Genomic DNA, 14,986 nt, shown 5'->3' with positions numbered 1-14,986 from the left:
AGAAACTTCATCATTTATTGACTTGAACAACTGCCACTACAGCAGCAGCGTTTGGTGGTGTGGTTTTTCTTTTTTTTTATTTTCTCCTAAGGTACTTTAAAATGGAAAAAAAAGATTAAATGAGTTTATGGTACTGAAACAACAGTCGAATTCATTACAAGAGGGCCCTCGTTGTAATCCCTTCACAGCGAACGGCACAGGCTGGAGTAAGGGAGGCTGCACCCATGACACAGAGGAAAACCGCAGGGCACTGCTGCCCAGCTGCGTGCCGGCCCCATGCCTTCCCTGGGCTGGCTTTCAGGCACAAGGACCGCTTGCCCATCCCCGTGGAGCACCCCTGCTCCCCGCACAGCAGCCTGCAGCCGTCACCATCCTTGGCCGGGGATGCAGCCTTGCTCCCTGCAGCCTGCGATGAGGCTCTGCTTGCTCCGCGCCTGGCCAAAGACAAGGGCAGCTGCCAGCCAGACTGGAGCTTCCCGGCTCCCACCATGGGGCTGGCCCTGTGGCACATGCTGTTTCCTAGTTTAGGGCAGACACGTGTGGCCCACAGCACGCTGGAATAACAGGCCCTTTCACTCCAGATGGTGGCTGGGTTTGTCTTTGGGATGCTTCGCTTTCTTAAAGCTGAGCGGACAGAAAGGTCAGTAATAAGCAGCAGGAAAACAAACCGACTAACGTAATGCTAAAGCAGCAGCTTCAAGCTCCTGGGTTAGTATTTACTGCTGAAACTACAGGAGTTGAGAACACAGTGTGCGGCTCAGCTGTTTGAGAAATGCGTTGGAAATCATGCATCACATGCTGCTGATGAAAGAGAGCTTTGAAACACTGGGAGAGGATAACAAGCGTCTACAAGCCAAAACGTGTACAGCTGCAGATATGCAAGAGCTGGAATCCCACTGCCATCCATGACAGCCGGAGGAATCGAACCACTTACACAGAGAAACTCACACCAAGCAGAGGGTAAACTGAGTGCTGGAAGGCACAGCAACACCCTGGCTAACACGGGGAGGGGGAGTTTGTAACCCAGAAGCAGAGGGTTAAGGGCAGCAACCCAACGGGCAGGAGAATTGGGATCATTTTGTCTCCTGCAGGGCCCAGCACATCCCTTCCTTCTTCACAGCGAATGTAACAAATGGCAAAAACCGTTCACAGGACACCGTTCAAATGAAAATCAGATGAAACACATCAGGGGAAAGGGAGAAACATGCAGCATCCCTAAATGTAATGGGAGCAGCATGACAGCACAGGCGGGCAGTCCAATCTGAATGCACCACCTAGGCAGAATCCACCAGCTTTTTGAACCGTCTGCAAAACTGAAAACAAGGGTCTCCTCCTAATTAGTGTTAATTTGTTAAAAGTTTCCAGACACTTTCCAAATGTGCCTTTGCAAAAATCACACCCCCCCAACCCATCACCCCAAGGGCCCCAACAGAGGAATCCGCTCCTGATCACTGCTAGAGTCACGGTTTGTCTTCAGAGATGCTTTGCTTTTTCCTTCTTATTCCTCTTCCTCTTCCTCCTCTTCTTCCTCCTCTTCCTCTTCCTCATCGTCATCTTCATCGTGGCAATGTGTGATTTCCTGAGGTGCCTGGGGGAAGAGGTTGGGCGGTTTGATCTCACTGATGGAGCGGGTCAGTTGATGCCGCTTGTAGTCAGAATCTTTAAAATCCACTGAGGTGCGATTGCGCGTGGCCATCGGTGACTCCTTCTCATTGATGTCGACGTGTGTGTGCTCTACCGTGGACTCGTGTGGCATCTACACATGTAAGAGAGAGAGGAGATGGCAAGGGGTGTCCCAGTCCCAGGGTATCTGCCTGAGACAGATGCAAACCCCAGAATGTGGCCCTTTGGCCCAGAGTGCATCAGATGCCACCCAACCCTCCAAGGTGCCGTTCCTGGTGCTTGCGGCCTGTGGAAGCGTTAACAAACACAAGTGCAGGCACCTTTGGGACCCCTGCCCACCTCCCCAGGGTCTACAACTCACCAGGACGTGGGCAGCTCTGAAGAGGTAGCTGAAGGGGTAGTAGAGGAGGTTGATGAAGGAGGCTGCATAGAGATCAGCGTAGCGCATCACCTGGCTGGCAAACAGGGTCTGCCGAGAGCCGCTGCGGAAGAGGCTCCCCATCATGCCGTAGCACATGTCCATGTCATGTGTCACTTTCTACAAGCAAAGGGCAAGTTAGATCCTGGGCCGGGCAGCAGCAGCGCGGAGCCAGGACAACACTGAAGTGGAGCACACTGAGGGCTGGGGGCTACATGAGATCTGCAAGGATCTCTGGGGAGGCTTTCTGTGCTCGTACCCCTGGCATCAGAGCACAGCCGAGTCCCAGCTAACAGAGGGGAAGGCAGCAGCGGGCTCAGGCCCAGCACCTGCCCCAGGCTGGCACCCCAGGGCTGGCTGAACCAGAGGCTACAGCCCCTCCAAGCTTGTGTGTGCCAGCACCCTGTTCTGCAGCAGTGAGCAGCGTCAGTCAGTGCTGCTGTGTGCATGAGGAAGGAGACCCTATTCCAGACCAGGCTGCCTTTCAGGAATGCCAGTGACACCAGTGAGCTGAGAAGCTCCTCCGTTTGCGTCCACAAAGAGAGAACGGCTTTGCCAAGCCTGCCGTGCCCACCCAAAGGCAGAGCAAAGCATTTCAGGGCTGAGCAGTGGGGCTGGGTTGTCAAGCCCTTTAGGATCCAAAAGGATGAAAAGGGATTTTTATGATTGGTACCTTAATGCGTCTCTGGATGGAGCTGATGTCAGGGCGTTCATTGCTGCTACTGTCCAGATGCCTAGTTACAGGCGAGAAGGTAAATACAGGTGTGAAAAGCCTTTCAGAACCAGATGCTGTGGGATGGGGGCTCAGGGGAGGGAGGCTGGTCTGGAGGGGAAGGTTGGTCTCGTGGGCAGAGCCCAGGCCTGAGTCAAAGCTCCGGCAGCAGTGCCGCTAACCCAACCCCAGGGTTTCGTCAGAGCCGCTCGTTAGCTGTCACTAGGCTGGGAGAGGCAGCAGGAAAGTTGTCACTGTTTGAACACTCACTTGTATAGCTCGGCCAAGAAAATGTCCAGACTCTGCAGCTCTTCAAAAAGGGCTGGAAAATCCAGAAAATAAAGGAGAAAAAAGTAAGTTTAAACTGTTGAAATGAAAAGGGCTGAAAGCAAACCCACCATCCTGCCCACTCCCCTTGCATGGCGGTGGAGGGGCACTGCATCAAGGAGCATGGCATCTCATGGCCACTGTGCAGGGAAAGGGTTCAGTCGCGCTCTGTGCCACTAGCAGAGCTTTGGGCTTGGTTTCTGGTTGCCCCTTTTGTTTTTGAGGCTGAACCTTCGCAGCCCTCACCAAAACCTTCCAACCAGCCATGGGGCAACTTGCATAACCCCCAGACCTATTTACACACCAAAGGGCAAACCTGGGAGAAAAGCAGTAGCGCTGGAGGATGGGAAACACACAGCACTTTGGCAGCAGAGCAGCAGAGGGAGCGGGAGGAAGGAGGAAGCAGCTGGTGAGCAGGGACTCCCTGCAGATGGGAGAGCAGTCATGGCTCAGGCATTACAGGGAGAATAATCCAGGTGTCTTGTCAGGTACTTTTTACCAGAGAAGCCACAGCTCCATATGGGCAGAGGGAGAGGAGATTTTGGGGCAGGGTTGTGGATGAGGAACAACTCAACCCCACCCAGCTGCGGCTTCTCCCCCGGCCAAGTCAGCGCTTGGCTGATCACGCACAAGCGGCCTGGGAAAGAGCACAGGAAAGGCCTGGGACCCTGAGGCCGGCCCATGGAGAGCTGCCCCAGCTCCTGCCATCAACACCCAGACCCAGGGAAAAAAGGCCAAAAGGAGAAGGGGCAAGCCAGGGTGATCTCTCCCCTGCACCCCTATGCCCTGGTAATCTCAGGGGTGCAGCACCAGGCCAGCAAGAGCAAAGCCTGGCCTGGGGTTTGCCCAGCTGCTGACCGCTTTTGTCTGTCCAGACGTGCAGCTCCTGCGCCAGCTCGGGGATCACCAGGAAGGTCCTCCAGCCCTGGCGCTTCTTGGATTTGAGGATGTCTCCAAAGATATGGTCTCCGATGTACAAGATATCCTTCCCTTTGGCCCCCAGCAGGTCACAGACTGTGTCAGAAGAGCCTGAGAGAAGAATGGCATGGCTCAGAACGGGGAGCCAAAAGGAAACGTGTGGCTCATTTCAGAGAGCCAGGGTTAGGGACAGAGCAGGTGCATTTTCCTCCCAGAAACCTCCACTGCTAAATGTAGCATCCCTGCTTGGCCATGGCAGCACAGGGCACTGCCCACCCACCTGGGAGTTCACCCAGGGGCAGCTTTGCCCATGCACACCCCCACGTGAATGGCAGCAACAGAGGGGCCATGCTGCCTCCCACCCCGTGTGAAAGTAATGGAGCCCTGGGCGTCACAGACAGCCGTGTATATCCACCTGCTGCCCTTCCCTGGCTCAGAGGACCCTCCAAGCGTGGTCACACTGGTGGCAGCACCGTAAGTACAGCTGGAAACGTTGCACTGGGCCAGCTGCAGCTCCCCCTCTACCACAAGCCCTGCAGTGGCATTTCCCAGACCCTCCCTGGCAAGAAAGAAAAGGGCATTTAAGGAGGAACGGGTCCATTTCTTCCCTGGGCAGCAGTGATGATGGAGAGCTTCTGGTGCAGTGTGCAGAGGGCACAGTACAATGTGCTTTGCGAAACACAACCTTGCCTATTGCCTGGCACAAGTCCTCTCACAGCCGGAGTAGCTGAAGGCCACGAGGGCACATCAGAGCTACTCCACAGGACAAGAAGGGTTCTTGCCTCACCTCCTGAGTACACGATGCCGTGCTGCAGCGGGCCAGTGTAGGTACCAATCTTCAGCTTCCCGGTCACCTGAGGAAGGAGACATTGCGTTAGTACAGAACAGCTGATGGTCTGGATTTTTTCTGTCCTACTCTCTGTCTCTCTCTCACTCCCAGGCAGCCTAGAGGTGGCTTTCCACATTCTTTTCCTATTGCTACCTGTGGTACGTTAGGGAAGCCAGCAAAGCCTCGAGCTCTGCTGTGCCCCAGGTGATGGGGTTGCTCGGGAATCACTAAGAGGAGAAGCCAGCCCACCATCTCTAGGGAAGGTCCTGTCTAAACACTGTGTTGCCCGTTGCCACTAAGAGACACCACACAGGAGGTGCACGAGCCATTCCAGCCATAGAGGTACCCTCCATATACCACTCACCGTGTCCACCTGCCGCAACACAGTGCCTTCCCCAAAGAAGAGGGGTTTTCGCGCATCCACCAGGATCAGGTCAAAATAGGACTGCCACGGCCGATGGGCACTCCCAGGCTGCAAAGGCAAAAACAAACCCCAGAATCAGGCACAACACACTTAACCACAGGGAGTTTAACCGGAGCGTCGTTGTCCATAGCCATAACCTTGTGACATTGCTGGTCCATCAAAATCCCCTAGTTCGTGCCTCTTGTGGTACGATGCTGGGTTGCCAGCGCCATCTCCTACAGCACTCCCATTCTGCGGCAAGCCCATCCCAACCCAGCCTAGCAGTGAGGACTGAGGACGTGGTGTGAGATAGGAGAACTGCACTGAACATCCATGTCACAGCACAGCTGTCGTGTAAAGAGATGCTGTAAATAACACCGCTGCCACTGTTTCTGAAGGTGATACCCTGCATAGATCCAGACACATGCAACTTCACAGCTTCAGCCTTACAAGGCCACGCTGGTACATTTGCTAAGAGTGGGAAAAGGCCTGGACTCTATTCCACAGAGCACGGCTTTGAATCACAGCCCTGCCCGAAGGACACTGGGCATTCATGAGCCTGTTCTGCTCCATGCTTCCGCTCTTTCTGAAATCAAGACCACAGCAAGGAGTTTTTTGAACTATCAATTGTGGTGATTTTCCATGTTCTGAAAATTTCTCCCTTGGCTGCCTTCTACCTTTAGAGCACAGTGTGAAAACACATCTTTTGAGCATGAGATAGCCTCCCACTGGGAGACTGAGAAAGCAGTATAAATTCAGCTCATAAGCCTCTCTCCAAAAGTTGCAGGGCTGAGTTTTGACTTCAGAAAACCAGAAAAAGCATGACTAAAACTTTCGGAGTTACCATAGTCAAGGCAGAATCATCGATAAAAGTTTCTGCTGTTTTGTAAAACTCTTTCCTTTCCATCAAGATTTTTCTTAACAACATCTAAAACATTGTGCAAGATTTCTAAGAAACCTGGCTGCAAAATGCCACAGTTAAAGTGTGTTATCACTAAAATAATGTTATCATTAACACAGATTATTGTTTGAGACCAGATGATGCCTCTTTTCTCTTTGTTATATTGTATTTGCTTTGATCCCTTTCAACTAGGACACAAAACAGCAAGCGTATTTTAACCAGATTAAAGCAACTAATCCCATGCAGCCGATGAAGCAGGATTAAAATGCTTCCCAGCTACACAGATAATTAGGCACATCAGTTTCTATTGGAACTGCAGTCTAGAAATCACATACCTTTGGTCCATGTGGAAAGTCAAACAAGTAAGTCATAATTTTCTGAAAGACAGAAAGAAAGTATTCAAAGATGCATTTTTAAACATACATTTGTGTAGTTTATAAAAGCACACTTTTCTGCTTTTATCTTTTCAGAAGGTTACAGAACTTTATTTTCAGGATTTACATGAAAGTCAGCATAAGATCTGGAGACAAAATGAATGGATGGAATTTAAAGTGACAGGAATTAAACCAATCATTTTTATAATCAAAGAACATATGTGCCTCAGAAATCTGCACACTGCTTCAGGTATATCTCGCAATGCTTTAAAATGGCATATAAATCTTTGGATTAGCAGTGTTGCAACATCCTGACATTTACCTGGAGTTGAAGTAACTGCGTTTATTCCTGCAGCACAGCAGACAGCCCTTTCTGGCTCTTAGAGCTCTCCAGGACCATGGCTTTGGTGACCTGTCTGTACTCAGACTCTCTCACTTGAAAGGGAAGTTCTAAATTTTAAAGGATGATGAAATCTAAGATGAGTATCAATTTCTCTTTCAGCCTTTTAATTGCTGAGGAACTGAGTGAGGCACAGAAGGAATTAAGCCAGGCCCATACTAGGTCAGTGGCAGAACCAGGACTACAAAAGATGACTCAAGACCTAATCTACATTCACCACTAAACCATCCTACACCTAGCTTAGAAAACACCCAATTCTCCACCAGAAGATGTCCTACCAAAACCCATACAAATGAATGGCTGGCTTTTGCTTATTCCATTATATACCAATACAACAATTCAAGCAGCACTTACGTCTGTGTATTTATAGTCGCTGTTTGTGACAAGAAATACCTTCCCAACTTCATTCATGCGGCTGAGCAGCAGTGGCAGCTTCCCCTGAAAGCCAAGGGACATACAAGTCACACACAAAAGTCACAGAGATTCATCATGAGCAAAACACTCTCAACTATGATCCCACCAGACAAAACAAAGCAAATCAAACCATCAAGCAAGCACACTCACGTGTTTTGCACGGGCCAGAGCCAGGAAAGCTGCTGGTCCGTCCATGTAACACCCCTCCAGAGCACAGCCCAGGGGAGGAAGGCAAGGGGGAATGGCTCAGCAGGGCTGTGGTGCCTTTGCCAACAACAGTGCCAGGCACCTTGTGCTGCTCCCACAGATCTGCTCCATGCCAGGCATGCTGGAGCAGCTCCTCCAGCTCCAAGTCTGTTCCCGAAATGGGCCCAGAGGCAGGTGAAATCTGAGCTCACACGAGCCACAAGTTGGAGCGCATTATAATTCCAACCTCAAATTAGGGAGAATTTATTCCTGGGGCTATTTTTATTGAATCATAAATCTCAGTCCATTGCCAGAGTAGCTGGTTACCTCACAGAACGGTTTCCTAAGAATTCTGCAGGCATGTAACTAGAAATAAGGTTAACTGCTTTAAAGTGATAGTCTACCACAGAGCTCATCTAAACTAAAGAATAATTATATTGTAAGTGGTCCAGAGGGGCCTTGCATGCTGCAGAGGGCAAAAGTAAGGGAACGGCTGGAGCTTCCTCAGTTAGATGTGCTGAACACATATTTTGAGGCTATCAAGAGACTGGACACTGGTGAGTCTTTCAGGATCTTTCCCTCAGTCCCTCATGGTTAAATGTATGTAACATTTTTGTTGGATGGCTAAGGAATACTTCTGTCTAAAAAGATGCTCATCTGCTGCTTTTTAAAAAGAGGTCTGCTTGGGCAGAGAAAATGTCGGCAGGGAACACAGTTGCTTTCACCATGAAAAGAAACAACACGAGCCTTGCCAGCGTATTCACCTGTGTCCCATGATAACGTTTCCTCTGGCTTTTACATTTTACGTAAAAAATGTGCACGTGAATACGAAATCACGTGGATCACTGGCTCAGTATAAAGGCCGCGTCCGAACTTTCCACTTTGTCTTTGGTTATTACAATAGAAATCACAGCGTTATCCGTTTTGTGATTTAGTGGAGCAAATCAGCATGTTTATTTCTTGCCTGCTTACTCAGTACAGAATGTCATGTAGCACAAGTAAAGTAACTTCACACTTACATCTTTCACCACATACTTTTCCAGATTCTCAAGGGTCTTTTCCTTGAGTGATCCCTGAAATAGAAACAACAGAAGCCAGTGAGGTAATGGAAACTTATGATGTAAGAGACATCAAAGTAATGCCAACTTTCACACTTTAAAATGCTGTGAAAGTACAAACCAGGGCGAATCTGAACCAGTGACTCTAGAGATGAGAGGCTTTGAGTAGCAGGGACCATCATAAACTCTGTGATCCATCGATTCCCTCACCATGGTAAATAATCCACTTCAACAGCATTTTAACCCTTTCAGAAGGGAATACAATAGAAACAAACAAAAAATAGATTTGCCATACCAAACAAGACAGTCAACGACCTGTCTCCAACACTGACCATACCATAATGCTTTACTCAAAGGCCAACTCCAACATTACACAACACTGCATAAGGAAAGAAAAATAGATTCCTGACTTCTGCATGGCTAAAAGGACCACCACAAGTACAACTGTGAGCAGAGTTCTCCTGTGATGGTTCTCCATCCCACCCCAACAGACCTCTTGAATGAGGAAGAACAAGAAAATCAGGTCTTTAACCAGATGTTAATGCTCACAAAATTATATTCTAAATTTGTGCACAAGTGTGTGAAAAAGATGGACTGTCTCTCCTCTCTAAATAGAGAGAGTTGATGTATTTCTCTGTTTCATGCAGGTACTTTTCAGACAACATAAGACAGTAGCAATGTAAACTATTTACAGTAAAATGGTGTTTTAATAATTAGGGCCATGTACAAGTTGTGGACTGTAAGTGCAAATACCCTCATGGCATCACGTTCTAAAATCCATGAATTACAGTACAGAAATGGAATCTGGGCACAACAAAAAGGAATAGGAAGCCAAGACAGATATGTTCCAGTACTAGGAGGGCAGTCGAGATCTTGACTTGCATACAACTGCAATTTATTATTTGCTCACTAGGCGGCAAAGCAGGGCTCTTGCCCAAAAGAGGAGTAACACATCTTAACTCATGAGTTACAAACCAGTCCCTCTAACTCAGTTACAACTACAGACATCCCAAGGAGTTCTTGCAATCACCTTGTAATGAACCCAGTCAACAGCATCTCTGACATCCTGGAACATACTCCTGAAGGACATGAAGAGGTCTCCATCTTTAAACCCCGTTTCACAGCTGTGAGGAGAAAGAAGATTGTAGCAGCCCATCGCAGCAGGTAAAAAACACGTCAAGGAGAGAGACAGTTCAAAATGTTGTTTGGAGCTTGTGTTTTCATCTTACCATAATGGTTTCTTATTTACTGCTTTACCGCAGCTCAGACTTGAAAGAAGGCTACAACCAGAGTTTAACAGGATCTGCATGTTACCCATACCAAACAAAGAACGTTTGTTTAAAATTTTAGGATGTGAGTTCCTAACTTCAGGCTTGTGCCTCCATAGCAGTACTACAGCTTTCTGTGACTGCAACTCGTATTTCTTCCCCACAGTATTACAAGAAGGAAAAAAGACTGGGACTGTGCAGTTTGCAGCATTTTACAAAAGATGAATGGCACTGAGAAAGTAAGCAGAGTGCTGCTCTTTCTCCCTCTTTCCAACACTAAAGAGGGGGGTGCCATGGAAATCAAATAAATGTAATACTCATTGCTGAGAGGAGGAACTACTTCTGTGTTGAACAGTTAGAGTTAACATGAGACATTTTCTCTACAAGATACTGCAGAGGTATCTTTGAGACACCCATGAGAGTTTGCATCAGAACAAATCAAGGAGGATTAAACAGAGCTGTATTTATTATGACAGTAATCATCACACCTGTCCTGAGAAAGGATACTTCACCTGACGGATTGTCAGCATAAACACTTCCCCTGCTCCCAGGTAAAATCCCATTAAACCTTTGCCTTCCACTCACATAATATGCAAAGATGACCCATCACATGAGTCAGTAGCACAGCAGCATTCACATTTGCCAGTTCAAACCGCAGCTTGTTTTTATGCTTAAACCTATTTGAAAGCTAGGTAAATACTCATGCTGCACAAACAGCCTTTTACACCACACTGGGCCTGAGCATTTCACCTTTAAGTGAACAAAGTCCTCAATTATGACCTGAGGGACTTGTGGTAAGTGGCTGAGGAAATTTAGCCTTTCAGTTACCAGTTCAAACATGGCTCCAATGGACACAGGTTCAAAAGGAGCTGGATGGTGCCTATAGTCATCCTGTAGTAAGTGTGTGGTCTTAGAACCTGGCCCAAATACCAGTGTCAGTCAGTATGGTGATACTGATATACCCTGTGAAGGAAATCCTCATAACCGGTCTCTGCCGTACACACAGATCATCTCGTCACCACTAAATTCTCTTAACGTCAAAAGAATAAGAGGCCTGAACTTTTTCCCACTGAAACCACTTGAGGGGCCTCCACTGCTGTTAAGAACAGCTCCATCTGTGCTGTATTGCTCTTTACAATAACAATCTTACTGTACCATCAGCATCTTGAACCAGAGGGAATACGTACCTAGTGTACCGGTCACAGTTAGTAAAGAAATCCACTAGGCAAGCCAATAGGTAGGTCTCTGCAAAGAGACAAAGCAAGATTTTAAAACAAGGATAACATCATATGGCCAGCTAACTTTAGGCCTTGTGACCAAAAGAAGAAAGTTCTTGTAAAAAAAAAAAACAAAACAAAACCAAAAAAAACGGATAAGTATAGTACGCCATTAGCAAAACTTTACTGGCTTCAAAGGCACAGAAACAGGCCTGTGTTGGCTCACATTAAACTCACCTGGTAGATTGAATAACGTGTTCAGAATGTAAAACCTATCTGTGTCATCCCTCTGGATAAATTTATTTGGATATTGATCCCGTGTTTCAGGCCTGAGAATAGATAAGGTGGAGAAGAATGAAACCACAAAAAATAATGAGGATAAAATGTGCTGACCTGCAAAATATAGTTGTAGCGGGGTCCATTAACTAGAGTCTGTTGTGCTTTAAGCAACACTCAGCTTTCCCATGTGCACTAGTGGCGCAAAAGCAAAACTGCATCCACCGGCATTCCCTTCACCGCTCCGGCAGAGCTGGGCATGAAGCCCTCATCGCTGAGTCAGCAAACTGAGCAGAGCCCACACAGGGAAAACAGTGGTCGAGAGTCCACAACTCGACCTTAAGCCCCATGCTGCTGGCTATGAGGATGCCTTAAATCATCTACACTTTCATTGTTTGCTTATCTTAAACTTTCCCCCACTTTCCATGTGTTGCTTTACACTCCCCTGAGCAGCTTTCAGCAGGGGAGTGCACGGCTGTGCTGCAGGAGGCTTGCCTGGGGCCCTCTGCAATTAATCAGCAGGGTGGCGATGACTAAAGTAATTTAATTATTCTGGTTTCCTTCATTTCTGGAGCTTCTGAAGATCACTTCTGACTCAAAGAGGAACTTGAGTGCATATATAAGGCCTTTTTCTAAATTTTGGCTTCCTGATGCAAGGACTTACAGGCCTGTAATGACAAGGCATGTCACCTTGGGGGCCCTGAGCTGGCCTGCGCTTGCCTTCCATCATCCACCCTCGCAGCAGGGATACGAGGGGATTTGCTGGGACACATCAGGCATGTAGCACTGTGGTCCACTCTGCTCCCTAAAGCACCCTCTCTGGGGCAACAGAAACACGAGCAGCCAGGGAAGGCTGCAGGAAATGGCACGCAATGCCTCACTTCTGACATCCTCAAAGGTCAGAAACACAAAGGGGTAGAGCAAGCTTGTTCCTTCCCCAAGCCAGCTCAGGCCCTCGAACTTTCCTAGCAATGGCTGTGCAGTTAATAGTCTCATGGGGCACAGGTCCTCTCTGCTCCCAGCAGCCCTCACACAATGGCTTTGTCTTAACTGAAAAGCTGCTGATGTTAAACTGTGCCAGGACAGGTGAACAGCACCTGGATTATCCCATCAGCCCCTTCCCACAGCACACTTTCTTCTATTCCCAGCACACTACAGATGGGTCTGTGCCAGCACGGACCTTTCCTCTATAAACACCCTGGGCTGTTGCTGTGTCTGGGACCCTCAATGCATCCCCAGTCAGCCCTGGAGCTGTAGGAACAGCAATACAGCATCTGCTGTTAGCGGAGTCCCCATGACTCCTTATACAAGGAGTGCCTGGAGGATCAGTGACACAAAAGAGCGTGTTAAGTCAAAAAGAACAGCCAAGAGTCAGCACTCACCCTCTGAGGAAATTAAAGCCATGTGCACACACTAGGAGGTTCCCATAGGCATCAACTTTCAACAGGTTTCCATAGTGGGTATCAAACACCAGGCCTCTGTTAAGAAAGCAATTTAAGATATGAAGAAGCTAACATATTAAGCAGTGACCATTTTAATAGCAGTTCTTTCCAAATCAGCTCTAGAACAGCTTGCTCACTTGGCATGGGGCATGAGAACAGAGTTGCTGTTATTGTGCAGATGGGGTCCCTACTGTCCCTTTTACCTGACTGCAGGTGAGCAACAGGAGCCCTGCATGGCCAGGTGAAAGCTACAGCTGATCTGCTCTCCAGAGACTTGAAAATGGAACCGTTTAACCTGGCAGAGGCTTAGCTATGCATGTACCAGGGAAGACGTGGGCCTCCTCCACAGGGTCATGAATCTGACACCTGTGTTTGTGGTTCCCTGACAGTCCTGCTGGGCTGCAAGGAAGAGCGAGGTGTGATAAAGGAATTCCTCCCCTCTTTTTCATCGCTCTGTCACAGGCAGAGCCAGATGGGGCCTGTAACTATTGCACAAAATGCTTTGGACATTCCCGGTTCCAACTCCAGCAAAACTCTGTCTCATTTATCTAATAGCTTGCACCTGGAGCCACAAAGACATCCCTTCTGTTCCCTCCCTGGGATGAAGGCTGTGGATTTAATGGTGTCTTCATCACAGGTTTGTGAAGGGCTACTGTCTTGTTACGGGCATGGGCGCACCCAGCAACAGTCTTGGCGTAAAACATGCTGAGGGGAGGGAAGGAAGGAGGCTGCCAGACTGAAAACTGAAACAACAAGCCAACAGACCCTCTGGCCAGTCTTTTGTAAAGAAGCTCCAAAGGAGTCAAGAAAGCAAAATCCAGCAAAGGCACAAGTGGAAACAACTTAAAGGTGCAGAGTTAGATCAAAAGCCTTGTTTAAAACAAGCAATGTCCTTTTTACCTCTGCTACCAAATGACAAAATGTAAGAATTTAGTAACTTTGCACCATTAACTTTGCTTTCAGTGTTTGATTCATCTAGACAAGTGAACTGGATTGGTCCCACTTTTGTTGTTGTTTACTGTCAGCTTAATTTTCAGGATGCCTTATGTACCAGGACACTATTAATTAAAATCATTAAAGAAAAATGTTCTGAGACATTCTAGCAGCCTCATGGACAGTAATGGCTCCTTCTCCCCTTGATTTTGATTTAACTCCCAATCCAACTGTGTCTCTGCTGTCTTTGCTTTGAAAGGTTATTTTTGGACCATGTTTTCAGCAGGCCTCTTTTCTTGCACACTCCCTCTTTGCTGGCATGGATTCATGTGTGCAAAGGCCCTCCACATACTGGAGCAGTCTGCTCCCTTCCCCATGATCTGTGGTCAACCACAGGCTTCACAGGCACAACTCTGAAAACCTGGCCTCATGTGTTGCCTATGAACTTTACAGAACAAATATTCAAGGCCTCAAGCAGGCTGGGTCGGTATCTGTTAGTCATTTACCTGGTAGGGAATGCAGGATCATACACAAAATTGAGCAGCTCATGAGGGTATCCAATGGAAACTAATCTTTCTACGGTCAGGTCAAATCCAAGAGATTCGTATTCAGGGGATTTATACACTGTACCAAGATGAGATTTCAGTTAGAAAATTTGAAAACAGCTAGGGGGTTAAACAAGAAGGCAGTTAAAAGTAATGTACCCATTCACCCTCCTCCCTCCTCCACATCACACGTTCCCTTCTTCACTCCTGCCTTTCGCTGCCTCGGGTCCCCCAGCCCAGAATCCATGGTGGAATTAGCTCATGCTCCAGGACTGCAGCCGAGCGGAGCTGCAGTTCAGGTTTCAGCAGCAGAGTGCACCAGATTAAATATCCATCAGTCTATCACAGCTCTCTGCATCAGGAAAAATGTATTTCAAACTGCAGCTCCTCTCCCTGCAGTCCCGTTAGGCAGATGCATGAACGCTCCCTGTTCCACCTGCTCGTATCGGGTTTTGGTTTGCTGTGTTTTCGCAAAGCTGATGAAGAAACCAATAAATTTTGGGAACACATGTATTCATGGTTAGAAAGCCTGAAAGTCATCGCTGCTGTGCTACTGTTACGGCTCTGGATACAATCCCAAAGCTTAGTACTGTCTCCAGATTTCATCTTAGGGGAATTTATGTTTGCTGCAGACTAAGTTAGCTTGAAGGTAGAGCTGTCAAGTTAACATACGATTTGTTTGTTAATAATACCATATGGTACTGTAAAAATCTGTTAGCTATTACCCTTGTGCATCAAAATG

General features: G+C 47.8%; 1 protein-coding gene across 1 annotated transcript in view; it reads right to left on the bottom strand.

Moving 5' to 3' along the window:
* Positions 1 to 14,986, bottom strand: part of NT5C2 (5'-nucleotidase, cytosolic II) — a 63,244-nt gene continuing 48,258 nt past the window's right edge. Inside the window, exons 4-18 of the mRNA XM_075504629.1 lie at positions 14,206 to 14,323; positions 12,707 to 12,802; positions 11,286 to 11,377; positions 11,019 to 11,076; positions 9,594 to 9,687; positions 8,525 to 8,578; positions 7,260 to 7,343; positions 6,467 to 6,508; positions 5,192 to 5,299; positions 4,786 to 4,852; positions 3,939 to 4,109; positions 3,024 to 3,075; positions 2,715 to 2,775; positions 1,985 to 2,161; positions 1 to 1,756 (exon numbers count right to left, since the gene is read on the bottom strand). Coding sequence (XP_075360744.1) covers positions 1,499 to 1,756; positions 1,985 to 2,161; positions 2,715 to 2,775; positions 3,024 to 3,075; positions 3,939 to 4,109; positions 4,786 to 4,852; positions 5,192 to 5,299; positions 6,467 to 6,508; positions 7,260 to 7,343; positions 8,525 to 8,578; positions 9,594 to 9,687; positions 11,019 to 11,076; positions 11,286 to 11,377; positions 12,707 to 12,802; positions 14,206 to 14,323 — 1,532 coding nt within the window. The 3' untranslated portion in view covers positions 1 to 1,498. The remainder of the gene's footprint in view (positions 1,757 to 1,984; positions 2,162 to 2,714; positions 2,776 to 3,023; positions 3,076 to 3,938; positions 4,110 to 4,785; positions 4,853 to 5,191; positions 5,300 to 6,466; positions 6,509 to 7,259; positions 7,344 to 8,524; positions 8,579 to 9,593; positions 9,688 to 11,018; positions 11,077 to 11,285; positions 11,378 to 12,706; positions 12,803 to 14,205; positions 14,324 to 14,986) is intronic.

Source organism: Mycteria americana, chromosome 6 (assembly GCF_035582795.1).
Source record: "Mycteria americana isolate JAX WOST 10 ecotype Jacksonville Zoo and Gardens chromosome 6, USCA_MyAme_1.0, whole genome shotgun sequence".
In the NCBI taxonomy this organism is placed as follows: Eukaryota; Metazoa; Chordata; class Aves; order Ciconiiformes; family Ciconiidae; genus Mycteria; species Mycteria americana.
The sequence above is the reverse complement of the archived record's forward strand: the minus strand, read 5'-3'. Positions and strand labels throughout refer to the sequence as shown.